The sequence below is a fragment of the Salvelinus fontinalis genome, chromosome 5, assembly GCF_029448725.1.
Source record: "Salvelinus fontinalis isolate EN_2023a chromosome 5, ASM2944872v1, whole genome shotgun sequence".
In the NCBI taxonomy this organism is placed as follows: Eukaryota; Metazoa; Chordata; class Actinopteri; order Salmoniformes; family Salmonidae; genus Salvelinus; species Salvelinus fontinalis.
Window position 1 is genome coordinate 25093274 of NC_074669.1, and position 19599 is coordinate 25112872.

The following is a 19599-nucleotide window of genomic DNA, read 5'->3' on the forward strand; positions in this document are numbered from 1 at the left end:
CTGTGGGGTATAATCGATACTGTAAACGCGCGCTTGGTTACGTGCTCGTTACCTGTGTTTCACGTGGTGACGTTCTAGCCTTGCCTGTATGTCTTTCACAGTTGGCGACAGTGGAAATGTTTTCGACCCTGCCCGTGTGTACGAATATTTGGAGAAGATGACGATAAGCCCAATAACTTATTTGAACACCAAAGTCTCTTCATTATAAACGTGATACTGCTTAGAGTGACGTACATATCGTGATATCCAGCCGAGAAAGAAGAAACGAAAAACCACACTGACACAGCCGCGGATTTTTGTGTGGCTGGGTAGCGCCAACGTTAGCTAGCTAACGTTAGCTAGCTATGGAGGATATTAACTCAAACATCAACGCGGACTTGGAGGTGCGCAAGCTGCAGGACTTGGTAAAGAAACTCGAACAGCAAAACGAGCAGCTCCGTAGTCGGTCTACTCTATTGTCTTCGTCTGGAGCAGTGTCAGGAAACCATAGACCCCTTAGTGCTGGATATGACTCACCCCTGTCAGCCGCCTCGGCGGCGGGGCTGGCCGGCTTCCCTGGGGTGGGGTTCAGCGGAACGGGTGCCTATGGAGGGCTTTTGGAAAACTCCCGTTGTTTGAGCCCCAGACTGTCATATGATGGCATCAGTTTCAGGAGAGCATATGAGGGCGAGGGGGCATCGGCTGCCACCTCTTTCACTGGCATCAATTCGTACTTTACTGACGCAGGGGAAACACTGGGTTTTATGGATGAAGGGGAAACTTCAATCTTGGATGAAGTAGACATCCTCGATCTTGAAGACATGGATTGTCTGAACGAAGATGAAGACAGCTGGTGAGTGATACACCATCTGTAATTCAAGTAGCCTGAGGGTTTTTCGAACAACGAGAACACAACAGTACGCCCTAATGCATTTAGCTAGTCAACCAGTGTGCCTATCATGCGCCCATATGTGACAGCTCCACAGCCGAGGACAGCTGTTCCAGACATTATCAACGATGACAAACCCTTGGGGAGGGAAATAATCCTCGCTGAAATTGCGCCATAGGAATGCACAGCACGGCCATGTTGTCAATACAATAGCTTGCCACAGACAGAGGTCATCACACACCGCAGACCGATTGTCTGCCGTTCGTTCTTGATTACTGAGTGGGTGAGGGGTGGTGGATGGAATTAAATCCGAATGGAAATTGGATCACGTATGGGGACTGTCAAACCACCTGCACTTGTCACATTACATCCTGATCAATATTGTATCAGTAGAACTTGGCATTCATTGTTCTGTGGGTGCTGCTGTGCTTGGACTAATCACACCCCTTTACTATTAGGCCTTAGTCATAATGTTTGCATTTTAGTGGTCTTGTTTACTCTGTCAAATGATGTACCATAAAAGCTAGTTGTTAGTTAACTATGTTAATTAACAGTTCGTATGGTGGCCATTTGCACTATTTTGGTGACATAGCAGAAGGCTGTCAGGTGGGAAGTGTGCACAGTGAAATTTAAAGTTGTTTACCCAACCTAAGGCTATGGGGAAATAGCCACAACCATGGTTTACCTTCATTGTTAGGAGGACTATCAATACTAATACACACCATCCACTAGTCTAGTGTATGAAACGAGGTTGAGGGGAAATCATTGCCTACTAGGCCTAAATGATTATGACAATGTTATAGTACTTGAATTGTTGTAATAGCCAGGCCCAGCCACAGTTTTTACCCACGCCAAACTGAATCTCAGGATCATGTATTGTTTGCTGTGCACTGACTGAGCATTTGTTGGTTTATAGGGTTAGGTCGCTTACACAGATGAACTTTTAGAAGTATAGCCTAATCCTTGAAACTGGAGATGTTTAATTGGATTTGTGAGGCAGAACAAATCTCACTGCTGATCCCAACCTGAGGAAATCCCTGAAACAGTTGTAGAGAGTGATGAGACCTCACTGTCGAGCTGACGTGAAATAAGCCCTATTTATAAATGAGATGTTGTAGTTTTGTTTAGTAGAGCAGTAGGAATCATTAGCCTATAATGAGGAAGCTGGGTCAGTGTTCATTTCTCTCCCCCTCTCATTCTCTGAAAGATAGGCCCTTGTCTGCCATGGTGCGGTTAGTAGGATAGGGTTTTTATTGGCATATTATGGGCCTCTTGAGGGTAATTTAATGGTAATGGCTTGTGCTTTAGGTCAAGGCCTAGGTCGGAGGCGGCCAGCTATAGAAAGGAGATACAGTAACTAATTATGGCCAGACTGTCAGGTTAGTAATACTGCATGGGCTCTGGCAGCCCCTGGTCATTTAATCAGATGAAATGAGCCTTTCCGATAGCCTGACTCAGTGTGTGAGTTTGCCTGCCCTATGTGAATGTATTAGATACAGAAACATCTTCGACTACTCTTCAATATTTGGAAGAGAGGATAGAGGAAGCATGACTGGGAAGTTTACTGTGGCCTCTTAGTACCAGTTCCTTGTTGCCCCTCTAACCCAATCCCCACACACTCCACTGGTGGTCTCTCTGCCCGCTGGCTGGTGATACACACAGGATTACCCATAGTACTACTGATTGATGGCTTGCCAGTCCTGGTCATAGATTCCCATAATCCCTGAATTAGCATCAGACTGAATTTGCAGGGCCGTCTGGTCCTGCAGCTATTTGACGACAGCACAGCACCATCCTGCTGTTAAGCTTTTCATTCTAAAATACAGTTAGGAGGATCCAGCCAGACACATGTTTACAGGGTAATTAGGCTAAGCTATATATAAAACCATAGCAATGTGGATGTGACAGAGCTTTAATTATGCCTAATGCTAGAGTGATAGGTCTTCAAGTTCTGGTTGAATTTGATTCTTTAAATGTTATGATTACAGTCAGATTCACCATGTGGCATACTTTTAGAATGCCCATAATGTATTGAATCTAGGCCTACATTTTTCTGTTTACTAGTAGGCTTTAGTGTTATTGTTGTTTAGTTGAGGACTCTCATGTGGGAGGTTTTCTCTGCCGCTGAGACAAAGCTGTACCTCTTCCTGGTACAGGCACTTTCTCTCTTTCTCTCTCTCAGTATAAAGCAGGCTTAAGTATCAGCCGTAGCAGCTGTGATGAGATGTAGGCCTAAGCAGGTTATAACACTCACCAAACCTGCATCGCCCCTCATCACATTTATTTCCACTGATTATCATCAGGTTTCTTACCTTATTGATTGTTGTCATCATTATCCCAGCCAGCCTCAGCCTGCCCTGCCTGGTTAGCAATTTGTCCACTGGACAGCATTATATTCATGAAGGAGGGCTGGTGAAGTCGTGAAGAGGGCACGACAACGCCTATTCCCCTTCAGCAAACTGAGAAGATTTGGCATGGGTCCTCAGATCCTCAAAAAGTTCTACAGCTGCACCATCGAGAGCATCCTGATTGGTTGCATCATCGCCTGGTATGGCAACTGCTCAGCCTCCGACCGCAAGGCACTACAGAGGGTAGTGCATACGGCCCAGTACATCACTGGGGCTAAGCTTCTTGCTATCCAGGACCTCTATACCAGGCGGTGTCAGAGGAAGGCCCTAAAAATTGCCAAAGACTCCAGCCACCCTAGTCATAGACTGTTCTCTCTGCTACTGCACAGAAAGCAGTACCGGAGCACCAAGTCTAGGTCCAAAAGACTTCTTAACAGCTTCTTCCTCTAAGCCATAAGACTGCTTATCAGCTAATCAAATGGATACCCAGACTATTTCAATTGGCCTACACCCCTTGTTTTACACTCCTGCTACTTGCTGTTTATTATCTATGCATAGTCACTTTACCCCTACCTACATGTACATATTACCTCGACTAACCTGTACCCCCGCACCACACACATTTTTACTTTAGTTTATTTAGTAAATATTTTTTCTTAAAATTGCACTGTTGGTTAAGGGCTTGTAAGTAAGCATTTCACTGTAAGTCTACTACACCTGTTGTCTTCGGTGAATGTGACAAATAATGTTATTTTACATGATTTGTTCACCTTCCAAAAGGGCCGTGAATGAGCAAATGCATTTCCACCTACAGGGAAGACCAAGGGCAAGCAAACGTTGTTCCTCAATAAACAAAACACAGGAACAAAGTTTCCAGCGCTACTTTTAAACATGTGTATTTTTGTGTGCATTGTCCATTGACGTGTGTGTGTTGATGTGTGTTGTGTTCGTCCAGGCTGTATGAGGCGAAGCTGAACAGCCCTTGGCAGAAAGCCTTGAGTCCCATCGTGTGGTGTCGCCAGGCTCTGGACAACCCCAGTCCTGACATGGAGTCAGCCAAGCGCTCCCTCATCCACAGACTGGACCTCACCATGTCAGGTACTGTCACCTCACTCCTCTCCATTCTCCTCTCCATGTTTCCTCTCTTCTCTCCCCTCTCGCTTCTCCCATCGCTTCTCCCAGCTTTGCTCCAAACAAGCGTGCACACATCTAGGACAAATATGCTTTTGTTTTGTAGTAGGAACTATGCTGTATGAGTGTATGTATTACATTATCATGGCCAGTGTGCCTGTGGATTCTATCTATGTCCCTCTGCGTATTATGACAGCTAAATATAGACAATCAGGACAGCAAGGCTAAAGTGAGACCAGTTCCATATTTACAGAGGTATGCTCATGTGACGCACATATCGTATCCAGCAACAGTTTGTTGAAGGTCGCTATCCCTAAACCTGCGTGTGCTCCGTAACGGTGACTGATCACGTGGCACTGGTGTTACGCAACACCCCCAGTCATAGACCCCCTGGGCAGACAGACCGCACCCGCAGGGCCATGGGGTTGCTGTCCTGACATGGAGTCAACAGCTGACCTGTTCCCCTCACATCCCCTTCCTGCGAGTGCCCTTTGAAGTTATGTATCACACTGAAGTTCAACTCCGACTGTTCATAGACCACAACAGGCTCTGAGGCTCCGGTGGGTGACCCATACATACTATGGATGAGTGTTACTTGGGTGATGGGTGGTGTTGATATCCTCGTAAGGAGAGGATAATGTTACTCATTCATTTGGACATCTAATGCTTAAAATCACTGACCGTGCCCCCCTCTACCTCACTCCAAAGGCAAAGGGAGGTTCTAGAGATCAATCAGCTGGTTGCTTTTTGCACTGCTTATTATCAGCAACAGGTCAATAAATGATTTAGGTATGTGTGAACAAGCAAAAAAACAGCAATGCAGGCTATATAGCTCTTGTACAATATGCAGGTAACAAAAGGTTAAAGGACCCACCTGCTGACTAGCTTCTAACTGCCTATACCTGAGGGGAGGGGAGGTAGGCAGCTGTCAGACAGCTTCAAACAGGCCCAAATGACTGCTTTTCGACCGCAGGATGAGCAGAGCGGGCCTAGGCGTGTTCTATGCATCTACTAAGAGTCTTGTGTGGCTGTACTGTATGTTGGACTCCTCAGTGACACACCCTCTCGGGAGTGTGAAATTCTGTTGCCATGGCATCGTGTGAGGACTGTTTCCACGGGTGAAGGAATTTCACAAAGCAGGGCATCGCGTCTGGCTCATGACTAACTTAATACACAGCTTGACAGTACATTTGTACCACATCATAGGATTATTTTCGATGCTTTGAAATGCTTATGGAAGACCCTTTCAGAGGGCTTAGCCTTCAATGTCCATGAGAAACTCCCAAACTGTTGGAAGGCCCAGGGTGATTGCTTGCATACTGAAATGTGAATGTGTGTGTGTACTTTTGTTTTAGCTTGTCCATGGTAACCAAGCGTGTGTCTTTAGACTCCCTGCGAAATGTAAGCAATGAGATCCCTTAAATGCCATGCCCCAGTTACATAACAAACTGGAAGCAGGGACAAATAGTTTTTTATTTTTCAGCATAGTCGAGTTAAATAAATGTATTAGACACTATCTAGTTTCATTAGTGAAGTGTTATCAAACGTTTAGAAATTCAAAAATGTATTCTGGGCATTGTCATGACATTATAACACTGAAAGCGTAGCAGGAAGTAAAGAATGGCCCGGGCCGGGGACTCTCCTAACAGTACCAGTCCTGTAATGCTGGGCTAGATTCAGAATGGAGCCTTCTGAACAGTGCTTTGACAAACGTCCACAGATTCCACCCACACAGTTCTTCTCTACAGCAGAAAGTACCTAATCCCAAGCTGATAGGCCAGCTATCTAGCCATGCTCACCCTAACATGTAGCTATTGTTTCAGTACTTAAGCTATAATGGACTGGATATTTCCGCCTTCTCTAAGTCATGCTCTTTCAGTTGTTCATCTCTCCCCTCATTTTATTTCTCTCCTTGAGCCACACAATAAAGGCTTCTGTTGCCCTCTCCTCATGTGAAATGCTCCTAGCTAGCTGGCCCAGTCCATCTCAAGAACCCTTTTTCACTTTAAGGAGCGTTCAATGACGGGTATTGTTTGACTTTTCTCTGTCCATCTGAGCTGTTTAATCGGACCTGGCAATCTCTGGGTTTGCTTGTTCTGTCCTGTCTGTCACTGACGCCATGCTGTCTAGGCTAATTCCAGGAGAAACTGAAGGTCCTGCAGCCAAACCATCAGCTGGGAAAGAGCTTTTATTACAGCTAGTATCTTGGCTACAAATGAATGGAAATAGCGGTTTTGCTCCTGATGATTTTTTCTGGCTTGCCTATGAAGTTAAGCAGGGTTGGTCCTGGTCGGCCTCTGGATGGGAGACCAGATGCTACTGGAAGTGGTATTGGAGAGCCAGTAGGAGGCACTCCTTCTTCTGGACCCCAAAAAATATCTCAATACCCCAGGACAGTGATTGGGGACAGTGCCCTATGTAGGGTCCCGTCTATCGGATCAAACATTAAACAGGTGACCTGACTCTGTGGTCACTTAAGATCCCATGGCGCTTATCGTAAGAGTAGGGGTGTCCTAGGTTGTCCACCTAATCATCCCCAGCTTCCAATTGCCTCATTCATCCCCTTTCCTCTCCCCTGTAACTATTCCTCAGGTCATTGCTGTAAATGATAATGTGTTCTCAGTCAACCTACCTGGTAAAATAAGGGTTAAATAAATGTCTTAGTGTTATGGAATGGTTTTAGCATGAAGGGAGAATGTGTTAAATGTCGCGTAAGTATTATCATTTATATTATTTACCTAAGTATGCTCATATATAGTATTTACCTATCTATTTTTTAGGCCTCAGGCAAGATTTGTAGTTTTTTTTTTGTTGCATGGTTTGTTTTAGGACACAGTATTTTAGGACGACACTATTTTAGTTGGTCCCTGTGCTGCAAATCCCTGCTGAGACCCAGCCAGCAACACACTGACTATAGGCTGTCTCCAATCTCCTCTTCCTGATTTACTGTAGAGCTAAGCTGCTCCATCTGATCACCTCCTAGCCCTTAAATCATTCACCCCTAGCCTGGCACCAAAGGATACATGGGGGGAACAGCACTGAATGCACCCTCTGAACCGCTGTCCTTTCCTTGTGGTTTGTAAGTCTACAACTGCAGTAATCTCCCTATTGGGAGCACCTGATAGATGTCCACTTTAGGGGTCACACACTCCGCTATGTCTGTCTCCAGAGGTCAGAGCTTGACCCCCACGATGCGTTGCCAGGACTTGTGTTCGGCGTCACGGCGGACACATGGAGGTGCCACTCCGAGGCAGGTAACTCCCTCCTTTAACTCACCGTGTTTGATCCCTGTCAGCTATCTCTGTGTGCGAGAACCTATATCCTGTATGTAGGCCTATAGGTATAATGTTGATCATACCACAACACAACTGTTGTACATATCTGACCTATAAAGAGTGCGCTCTCAGCACTGGGAGTCTGGACAGAATCTGTCCTACAGACGCCTCTGTCTCTGGTGAGGTCCTGGTTTTAGATAAGCCCGTGCTAATCTCAGTGTCTGACCTATCTGCGAATCCACAGAGGACAAAGTGATTGAGAGGTGTGTACGTCTGTGGTCGAGTGCTTGTGTCCCTGGTTAAGGCTTAAGCATGCAGGTGGTACTGCGGTAGTGTCATGTTGTGATCCTAGTATCCCTCAATGGCTGATCTCTGAAGGAAGTGAGTGAGTTGAGTGGACATGTTATTTCCTAAATAATGCGGTAGGGCCGTGTACAGAGCATCAAAAGATGAGATGGAGGGAATAAAGAGCGAGTTGATAATAAAAGGCTTCTTTCCAGCCATCATCCAGCTGAGGGAGGGAGGGAGGGAGGGAGGGAGGGAGGGTGATGAGCAAACAAGTGGCCCTGGAGATTGGAGTGTATGCAGCACTGCGGGCAGAGCTGTCCCTAGTGGGACTGCAGTATAGCAGTCAACATTGATGGCCATTGGCCAGTGAGTCGTATCCCTGTCAGAGCAGCCAGGCCTGGTCTAATGGCTGAGCTGAGGCAGGCTCCATGGTTAGCCTGCCTACCTGGGACTAACTGACTGACTGGCAGGCTGTATGGAGTCTCTGTGGATAGCTGGGTATCACAGTGCTGCATTGTGCTGCTCTGACTGTACTACTGAGTGAATGGGCCATATTGTTAACTCTTTCTTCAGTCCATGATAAAGACGCCTATGACTGCCATACGATTTAAGTGACTCTAGAATGTGCACCAGTTCCAACACAGTAGAGAGGAGAGGACTCCGAGAGACGGTGTGTGACTGTGTGCACATTAGTGGTTGGTATAATGCAGCTTGTGTATGTCAGCTGGCTCACATTGAGTACGCTTGCAGTCCCAATAACAATTCGATATTCAACTGATTATGTCAGTATTCAGATTATGCAATAGTCATGTAAACACCATACTTATCTTAATCGGCGTAAGGTCAAAATCTAAGTAAGCATACGGCGATTAAAAGACCTCCTTTTCTGAGCAGTCTTTTGAATTATTAGGACATGTAAACACCTTAAATGGGTGTTCCAGCGGTGTATTTGATCTGTGCATCAGTCACGCGAGCCTCCGTCTTTAGGGCGAGTGAAGTGAGTTCGGATCAACAGAATGTATGCGTCTTAGAAGAAGTTTTCACATACAAACTGTACATGTCTGAACTCCGAATCAAATCGAGATGTTCACTGTGGTAGAACGTTTGTTTTGAGTGGCGATTTTCTGCATTGTTATCAGAGTGCCGCCAGGTAGCTTGATTTCAGATGTGTCCATGTAAACAGGATTATTAGGGAAATTGTTATTTTTGGCAAAGTATGTACGTGTTTTAATCGAACTGTTATATTAATCGGACTATTCACACTAATCGCATTGTGTGCATGTAACCGCACTCACTGTGATTAAACTACTCCCTCGAAGGGGGCAACCTGTAATGCCTGCAATGACTTCCCATGTAAGATATTATCTCAGTGAATAATTGTTCATTACGGTGTAGATTGCTGGCTGTACAACAATCCCTTATGTGATGTAGTTATAGGCTATCAAATCACAGTTTATTGGGAAGTGTACACAGATTTGCAGATGTTATCGAAGGTGCAGCGAAATGCTCATGTTTCTAGCTCCAAATGTGCAGCAATACAAAACAATACACACATAATCCAAAAAGTTAAAAGAAATTAAGAAATATCAGAACTAGCCATGTCTGAGTCCTAGAAAAGGTGTGTACAGTAGTAGTTAAATAGGATGAGCCATGACCAGAATACAGTAGATACTTATAAAGTGGGTAAAACAGTATGTAAACATGGTTAAAGTGACCAGTGTTCAACGACTATGTACATAAGGAAGCAGTCTCTAAGGTGCAGGGTAAAGTACTGGGTGGTAGCCAGCTAGTAACAGTGTCTAAAGTTCAGGGCAGGGTACTGGGCGGAGGCCGGCTTGTGGTGATTGTTTAATAGACTGACAAACAGCTTCTTTCTGTCCAAGCTTTGATGCACCTGTACTGTCTCCTCCTTCCATATGGTAGCAGGGTGAACAGGGCGTGGCTCGGTTGGCGAGGTCCTTGATGATCTTCTTGGCCTTCTTGTGACACCGAGTGCTGTAAATGTCCTGGAGGGCAGGCAGTGTTCGGCTGACCGCACCACCCTCTGGAGAGCTCTCAATGGTGCATCTGTAGAAGTTTGTGAGGGTCTTAGGGGCCAAGCTGAATTTCTTCACCCACTGTCTGGGTAAAGGGACCATATCAGCACAGCATGTTCATAGCAATTCTCTTCTGTCTTCACAGCAAACAAGCGGAGGAGCCTGTATGGAAGTCCCTATAGTCCCCAGGTGAACTACGGAAGCCCATACAGCACAAACACAGTGAACAGCCCCTACAGCAGCGGCTTCAACTCCCCTTCCTCCACCCCCAGCAGGGTGCCCATCGTCAGACAGCAGCTGATGCCCCCTCTCCACCAGGGTACTATACACAGGCTTTATATGCCAGTCTTTAACTCTCTCCTCTATCCCTTTATGTTCATTAATGAAGTATGAATAATATAAATGTGTGTGTCCCAGCAGCTCACCAGCAGCAGCGTGGTGGCTCAGTAGAGAGAGAGAGGAACGCCCCACCGGTCAGCCCTCAGTCTTCAATAGACAGTGAGCTGAGCACCTCGGAGATGGACGAGGACTCTGTGGGATCCTCCACCACATACAAACTCAACGACGTCACTGATGTACAGATCCTGGCTCGCATGCAGGAGGAGAGTACGTACCATCTTCTAACTCTCTGTCCATTTGTCCACTATTACCAGAAACGACAGGGATTATTTTAACGACAAAAAACACAATATTTCTACCATTTTTAGATTTTGTGGCATAGAGAAAGCTATAAACAATACTCTGAGCAAAAGAGAATGTTTTAGGATTTTTACCCTCCAGATATTAATCCCAAAGGTCTTAATGATGAAATGCCCATGCATGTTATGTTGTAATTGTGAACGTGAACTAATGCCTTGTCATTCATCGCTTCAGCCTACCTGCGCTGTTCCCAAGAATTTATGAAAACCTACTTGATAGGTCGATGTCCTCATTGTGGTTTTCCAGAAGTGTTTAATAAAGTTTTATGTACACTCATTGTTCTATTTGGTAACACGTGTTTATTTGTCCTTTTATTTGTCCTTTATTTGTCCAACCCCATTCGATGCACGGAACGGATGGGGGTGGAGCAATGTCTGCATAAGTGTGCAAATTAAAAAACGCTCACAAAAGCTCTGACGGAAGGCCTGGCGGCCGATGAGTGACGCTTAATAAAGAACAGTGATACTAGCAAGAGCAGTGTGCGGTTTTCTCTCAGATTGTGAGTGTTTCTACTGACTTTCTTTGTACAGGCTGTACTAGCGCTTTATGTTCTGACCGTGTCCCTGTTTGTGTGTTTCCAGGTCTTCGGCAGGACTATGCTGCCACAGCTTCCAGGCGTAGCTCTGGTTCGTCCTGCCACTCTCTGAGACGCAGCACCTTCAGTGACCAGGAGCTGGACGCCCAGAGTCTAGAGGACGATGAGGAGGCTGTACACCCCGCCTTCCACCTCCCCTCGAACCGCTTCTCCCACTCTCCCAGACACTCCCCCCGTGCCTCCCCCAGGAACTCACCCCGCTCCCGCTCCCCAGCACGTTCCCTGGAGTACAACCACAGCCGGGGCTCCCCGCAGCCAATCATCAGCCGGCTGCAGGCGCCACGTCACTCCCTGCAGGGCCACGCCCCCCAAGACCTGCAGACCAATGTGGTGAAGAACGAAGGTAGGGGGGGGATTGAGTGACTAGACTAGAGAGGGGAAATGGTTTTGTGTTGGGGTTAGTTCATTGTTATGTGGAAGACCAACTATGGATTCATATGGTCTATCCTTTCTGATTGAAATGAGGACCGTTGTGTACGGTATCTGTTCCGTCCTGTTTTCAGTTGTTTTCCTCTGCTGTGGTGTTTGTAGAGAAGCTGGGGCGTAGTCTTCCTAACTTGACCCGCTCCAACGTGGCCCAGCAGGGCCCAGAGCCCGTCAAGAACAGCAAGAGCTGTGAGTCCAACCTGCAAGTGCCAAACGGAAGCTCACCGAGACACCAGGCAGTCAGTCAGTCTGCCAGTGAGTACTACACACACACACACACACAATATCCCTATCGCATGTTCACTCGGTAATCGCAATCCGAGACATGCTTTCATTTTCATATTCTGTCTTGTATACTGATAAATAATTGTTTCTGAAGCATATTCAACAGCAGCAGTGTAATGACAGGAGTGTGTTTCATGCTCCGCCTTATTAAACCTCTTGCTTTTTAATGTCTTGGCTTTGATGGTTTGGGGATCTCTCTGTTTGATCGTTTTAATAATTTCTCCTTCCGTGCACTCTTCTCCTTTTTACCCAAATCAATTAGAATCAAGAGATTTAAAAGTAGGTTATTGTGAGGATTTATATTTAGAATGTAGAGAGAACTGAATAAAACACTGAATGCTCTTTAGAAATATCCACCAACGGAATTGGAACTGGAGTGGCCATTTACTATAATCCAAGAATGAGACAAAAACCCCCACAGTGAATCAGTGGTGGTAGTGTTGTATTTTAATCCATATAACTAATCCCCACTCAGACACCTGAAGGAGAAACGGCTGCTGGACAAATGACATGTGTAATCTGTATCAGTTAATCTGTTCAACAGTTTTTTTTATATACACTGATAATGAACTATGTGTAAGTGAAGCGGGCATGCCTGAGATTGAATAGGACCACTTTGTGAATGTCCGTAGTGTTCTGTACTATCCTGTACTGTGTCACTGTTGTATGGTTTTGCTCTTGACACTTGAGTCGTCTCCTGTAGTTCGCTGGGCTTTTTCTGTCTGTGGTGGGCAGTATGACACCACTATCCCTGCCTCTCTATCTGACAGTAGAGCATGCGCTGCCTTTCACTCACCCCTCTCTTTCTACTGAGGCACTGGTAGTGGTTTGGCCTAGTGTTGGCCCAGCTGGGCTCTGGAAGTACTTTACCCCTGGCAGTCTCTCTCTCTCTCTCTCTCCTCTCTCTCTCTCTCTCTCTCTCTCTCTCTCTCTCTCTCCTCTCTCCTCTCTCCTCTCTCCTCTCTCCTCTCTCCTCTCTCCTCTCTGTGTCTCTCTCTCTCTCTGTGTGTGTGTGGACTGTGAATGTCTGGCTGCACTGCAGCACCCCATAGCATTTCAGGCTGCTCTTTTACCTTTGGCTGATAACGACTATAAGCCCGGCTTGGCTGACTCACAGTGGCCTCACTGGCTACCACAACCCCTCCTGGCTGCCTGGTTCAAACATATCTCATGTCCTCTTCTCCCTGGTCCACTAACAGTAACAAAACAGAAAGGATTGACTCTGTTTCTCCCCAACTGTCATCTCCATTTTTCCCCAGTAGCCCAGCACTCCTCCACTCCACTCCACTCCCGGTACTCTACCCCCCCTCGCTCCTCCCAAACAGGAACTCCCGCTCGATCCTTGCTGTCCCCGAAACCCAAACAACACCTCCAAAGCCCTTCTTCCCTCCGAGGTAACAGCCTGCCGGTGCCTGGGATCATCCACGTGATGAGTAAAGGGTCCCCTACATACACACACATCCTGAGTAATACACACATGATCACGTTCTTTACCAAAAGTAAAGCTTTTTACCGTGACTGGTTGGCTGTGTGACGTTCCTGCATGTACTCGACCCAATACAAAGTGCCAGGAAATTTGGTACCGTTGTCTCCAGATTTGCAAGGCAAGTAATTGTTTTGTGGGATGGTCACTTCGTCAGGGTAGGCAGCTTCTGGGATGGTCGGGAGTCTAGTCCTGAACGTTTTTTTGAGTGTCTCCATGGTGTTCTTGTAGGATGGGCCTGTTGGGTCTGGTCTTAGCAGAACAGACAACTCATGTCTCCTCCCTAGTGGTGATGGTGAGAACCTGCTGAGAAACCCTGTGGCTCTGGAATGCCTTTGGGCTCTCAAACCTCAAGGCTGTTTCAGATTATGTTTAAAATAAATTCAGTTTCTGGTGGGACAGCTGATGTGGTTAGTCACATCGCAGTCATTCCTCTTTTTGGCAATGGTTGCTGATTGGTTGAATGACAAGATCAAGCGTATGGTTCACATTTACACTGAACAAAAATATTAACACAACATGTAAAGTGTTGGTTCCATGTTTCATGAGCTGATATAAAAGATCCAAGAAATGTTCCATACGCACAAAAAACGTATTTCTCTCAAATGTTGGCCACAAATTTGTTTACATTCCTGTTAGTGAGCATTTCACCTTTGCCAAGATAATCCATCCACCTGACAGGTCTAGCATATCAAGAAGCTGATTAAACAGCATGATCATTACACAGGTGCACCTTGTGCTGGGGGACACTAAAAGGCCACTCTAAAATGTGCAGTTTTGTCACACAACACAATGCCACAGATGTCTCAAGTTTTGAGGGAGCGTAAAATTGGCATTCTGACTGCAGGAATATCCACCAAAGCTGTTGCCAGATAATTTAATATCCATAAGCCACCGCTAACGTTGTTTTAGAGAATTTGGTAGTCCATCCAACTGGCCTCTCAACCGCAGAACACATGTAACCACACCAGCCCTGGACCTCCACATTCAGCTTCTTCACCTGCGGGATCGTCTGAGACAAGCCACCCGGACAGCTGATGAAACTGTCAGTTTGCACAACCAAGAAACCGTCTCAGGGAAGCTCATCTGTGTGCTCGTCAATCCTCACCAGGGTCTTGACCTGACTGTAGTTTGATGTCGTAACCAACTTCAGTGGGCAAATGCTCACCTTCAATGCCCACTGGCACGCTGGAGAAGTGTGCTCTTCACAGATGAATCCCGGTTTCAAATGTACCGAGCAGATGGCAGTCTGGATGGATGTATGGCATCGTGTGGGCGAGCGGTTTGTTGATGTGAACAGAGTGCCCTGGTGGCGGTGGGGTTATAGTATCGGCAGGCATAAGCTACGGACAACGAACACAATTGCATTTTATCGATGGCAATTTGAATGCACAGAGATACAGTGACGAGATCCTGAGGCCCATTGTCGTGCCATTCTTCCGCCGCCATCACCTCATGTTTAAGCATGATAATGCACACCATTATCATGGATCTGTACACAATTCCTGGAAGCTGACAATGTCCCAGTTCTTCCATGGCCTGCATACTCACCAGACATCTCACCCATTGAGCATGTTTGGGATGCTCTGGATCGACGTGTACAACAGTGTGTTCCAGTTCCCACCGATATCCAGCGACTTTGCGCAGCCATTCAAGAGGCGTGGGACAACATTCCACAGGCCACAATGAACTCTATACCAAGGAGATGTGACGCGCTGCATGAGGCAAATGGTCTCACCAGATACTGACTGGTTTTCTGATCCACACCCCTACCTTTTCTTTTCAAGGTATCTGTGACCAACAGATGCATATCTGTTTTCCCAGTCATGTGAAATCCACAGATTAGGGCCTAATTCATTTATTTAAATTGACTGATTTCCTTATATGAACTGTAACTCAGTAAAATCTTTGAAATCGTTGCATGTTGCATGTTGCGTTTTATATTTTGTCCAGTGTACTTGAAGTTGTCCATGGATTAGTTTACGTATAGACCTGTATTGGTAACTAGGTGGTCTGCTTTTTAGTATAGGGCTCGAAGAGACTTTTTAGTCACAAGGTTCTTTTTCCATCCATAATCCTACACTTTCTTCTGCTGTCCTGAATGAAGTCAAATCTCTCCTGTCTTCATCTTTTAGTCCATCTTTCCTGTTGCTTTGGAGAAGAAGGGGATTTCAGTGAGTATTCACTGATCATGCTCCCTACTTTTTATATATTGTGATCGTGCTCTCATGATGTGATGTGTTAATGTTGTGGTATTATCTGTGCCCTTCCTGTCACTAGAGGGCATGTGTGCCTCATCCTACACATGAACAAGCATCGTGGGAGTTTGTACAGTTTGTATATACTTTATACATGGCCTCGTTTTAATTCGTCGGTTTCTTTTTCTTGATTTTTATATGGTTATTGTGATTTCAATGCAAAATTCCATCACATTAGATTATTTGAAGATTGGTTCTGAATGTATATTAGGTGATGATCTCCATTTTTCTCATACACATTGTATTTGTATCATATGTGCCTCAGATCATTGTGTTGTTCATTGCTTGGAAGGCCACTGAGACCACAGACCTCTGTTGTGGGAATAATACTGTGTCATCTATAAGCCATCTCTTCATACTACAGTGTACTGTACTGACCTGTCTCCTCCTCTCTCTCTCCTGCCCCTCCAGTCCCTTCTCCCAGTAAGCTGCGAACCCCAGCCACCCCGTCTCCCCTGGCCCTGAGGCAGCCTGTAAAGGCCACGTCTACCCCTGGCTCTGGAGCCTCCACCCCCACACGCTCCCTGGGCCCAGCACGCAGCGGCCTGCCCCGGCCCAGTGCAGGAGGAGGAGGAGGTGGCATCCCTGTGCCTCGCAGCAAACTGGCCCAGCCAGTACGCAGGTAGGTACACACATTACACACAACTTCAAAGCAAGTTTAGTTGGTTACAGGTGTATCAGACTTTCTTTTACGCTTGCGTACTGGCAGAACTAATCTGTTTCTCTGGCTCTTCTCTTGCCCAGGTCTTTACCTGCCCCTCGGACCTACAGTAGCGGAGAGAACTGGAGAGAGGGCTGCTACTGAGGCTGGCATGGCCAGCAGGGGGCACTGTTGCTCTCTCATCAGCACAAAGAGGCATACAAACATTACAATGCAGCACTTTATCAACCAAGATTACTTTTACCATGAATCAAGAAACTATATCAAAGACACAAGTCACATTCTTCGTACTATCATGAGCAACAGGATCTGAACAGCTGAAGCAACATGGTGTGTGTATCTGTGTGGAGAGGTTCTGAAAGGGCCAGGGTCCGTGCTATTCCGGTTCCTTAGGACGTCCCTACTAGTGGCCCGCAACTGCTAATAACCCATCCGGAACCGCCCGACAATATGTGAAAATCTGAGGTCCGCACCCGACCCTAACCCGCTAATATAGAACATGCGCTGTATACCACATTCGAAACCAGCTAAACTATTTTTTGACAGGGGGTGCAGGATTTTTTTGTCGTTGCTTAATTTAGATATGTTTCTGCTTATAATTTCTAACATTTTAGTAGGCTATTTGTTAGTCAACTTGTCTAGAATTAGATACATGCAGCTTCTCTTCTTTCATTATATGTAGCCCTAGAAGACTAAGTAAATTAATCAGTAGAATGAACACTTCAATCTAGTTGACATCGGTAAAGTTTTCTGTCATCTGTTTCTTTTGCGGATGAAAGACTTTTAGGGACCGGGAAGAAAATGCAATAACAAAAATATAAACAGGAACGATTTTCTGTGCAAAATTTTCTAAGGAAATCGAACGCTGTGAAAAAGAGCTGTGAAAAAGAACGTCATATTTCTCCACTCCTGTTCCTGAGTCAAAATGTTGCCTACATTTGGTGTATAATTTTACTTCAGGAAATGCTTAATTCTGCAGGAGTTAATATTAAGGCTATGTGGGAGGTTGTGATTGTCAAATTTGTGTAGCGTCTCAATCATACATAACATAAACATAGGTTTAGGGTAGGGATGTCCCAAGGGTCCTGTATAGCATTGACCAAGGGGCCAGGCAGGGCTGGCATGCGGAGGGGGCCAGGCAGGGCTTGCATGCGGAAGCCCAGAGATGCCAAAGAAACCAGCCGAGCTCCAGCTTCACTGCGCCTCCAGAGGGCACTGTCACATGCCTCTGGGTGTCTGTTCAGCCATCAGTCAATCACACAATGCTTCTCTCCATCTCTCCCTTACTCCTTCCCTCGTCTCTTTTATCTTTTCACCTCCCTCAGGTTGAAATGTTTCTACACATTTCTCTTTTTGCAGTCTGTTCTTAACAGATGCCTTGGTCAGAGATCTCTATGATGATGCTGTGCAGGTGAAGTGTTCCCTTAATGTTAAAGAAATGTTGTGAATGTTTTACGAAGTGAACTCACCTCTGTATGGTTGTGTTGTCAAATCATAGTTTTTGTTCACTTGTGAAACAACTAGAATGTATTAATGTTTGTTTGGGACATTATTTATTCAAATAATTATTTAAAGAGTTCCTTTTCCAAATATACATTTTCAGCATTCGTTTTCTATTGATTTCAATAATTTTTTAAGAAGTGAACATTTTGAACCTCAACTGCAAAGCTTATTCTCCAAAGTCTTTTTAGATGGTTTAATAACAGGACATTTGTGTTTTTATGTTGAGAACTGGTAGAAACAGGCCAAAGCCCCATCTCTGACCTTAACCATAACTATGGCTTAACCTGGACTGACTATCACATATTTTCCAGAGCTGGGTAGTCAGTAGTCATGTCAAACTGGGCCAATCACTGGTAGCTGTCACAATCTCACTCCAAATCTACTTCTGGATTGGTTGGTTAGTTCCATCTGCTCTCCCACATTAGATTAATGTGCAGTTACAATATCTACTGTATAGTCAGACATGCTCCCACTAAAACATATAGAATTCCACACTTGTAACCCTGAGATCTGAGCATGCAGCAAAGGCTTGATGTAGTTCATTTAAAACCTGCAACAATATTGTGTGAGTGTATGTTATGTCAAGACGGAGAGAATAAATGATCATGACATCTTAAGTAAGATAATAATGGAAGTTCAATAAGTTAGTGGCCATTTGCCTCTTGTGCTTTAAAATGAATCAGGAGTGCCGAGATTCATAGGGATGGTATTGGTGTGCCAGAAATTATCAAACTAGTGCCTATTCATTTAAAGTTTCACTTTATTTTGAATGTGCTTTTATTTGTTCATTTATCATTATGTGCCAATAATGTCTTGGTTTGCCAATATAATTTGTGTCTTTGCATTTCTGCTTGATTTTGTAATTGTATCAACAATGCATTTATAATTGCTTGTGTATAATATGCGCCATGATATTTATAACAAATGACTCTCATTCTGTAAATGAAACTATTTAAGAGAGAGGTGCCTCTGTATGTCAAGGTTTGGATTTAGTGGAAAACTTGGCTAGTGTTGCAAAAAATACATGCTTCACCATTTTGGGATAGTTTTTGTTAATTCACCTTTTTATATTCACCAACATGACATTCGGGGTTGGATTCAATTCGTATTGCATAAGCATCGCAGAAGATCCGTGTTGAAATTTAAAGGCAATGTTCCCGCGTCCACAGAGACTACGTTCTACATTCACGCTGCATATGTCGGTTCAATCGGAAATTACCTTTACATTACATTAACACGGATGTTCTGCGATACGGGTTGAATCCAGGCCTCGGATTCCCTGTATAAACTCACATTTCAAATTTAAAAAGTTGAGAAACTGCTGTCTACTGTGTCATGAATGGGTCAATTTTATTATGGTTGGGGCCGATTTCATTCAAACTCTTGTCATTTCAGTCGGGGCCGGCGCCAGAAGAAATCAGTTGATGGGCACATTTTTTCACTGTACCTCGCATGTGTGCACGCACGTGTGCGATCAATTTTATTTTTTAAATGGGTGTTATAGTGAACACCATAGGCATCTCATGAGTTTCAAGTTTGGGGAAGCTTACAATTTATCCTACCATTTCTACTGATCTGCGTGCCAGTTATTTTATATGTGCATTATTGTGGAAAACTTTTTAATTTCAATACCATTTCGTTGCTCAATAATTGTCATGTGGTTAATCATCAATCTGAAGTAAAACGATCATCTAAAAGTTAAAATTCAACTAAAGGAGAGCACCAGCCTCTGCCATATGGACA

At 45.1% G+C, this 19599-nt stretch overlaps 1 protein-coding gene across 7 annotated transcripts; it reads left to right on the forward strand.

Moving 5' to 3' along the window:
• The first annotated feature begins 58 nt into the window (after nt 1-58).
• On the forward strand, nt 59-19175 carry slain2 (SLAIN motif family, member 2). Of its 7 annotated transcripts, none has more exons than XM_055922960.1 (10): nt 59-832; nt 4172-4314; nt 10092-10265; nt 10364-10552; nt 11227-11583; nt 11772-11905; nt 13219-13345; nt 15570-15608; nt 16104-16314; nt 16437-19175. In XM_055922960.1, exons 1-10 carry the CDS (start codon nt 345-347, stop codon nt 16495-16497), a joined length of 1923 nt encoding a protein of 640 aa, XP_055778935.1. In that variant the 5' UTR covers nt 59-344; the 3' UTR covers nt 16498-19175. The 7 variants fall into 7 exon arrangements, with proteins under 7 accessions (XP_055778935.1, XP_055778934.1, XP_055778928.1 ...); XM_055922959.1 differs by having other exon boundaries at nt 10367-10552; nt 11772-11921; nt 13211-13345; XM_055922953.1 differs by lacking the exon at nt 15570-15608 and having other exon boundaries at nt 11772-11921; nt 13211-13345.
• The last annotated feature ends 424 nt before the right edge of the window (nt 19176-19599 follow it).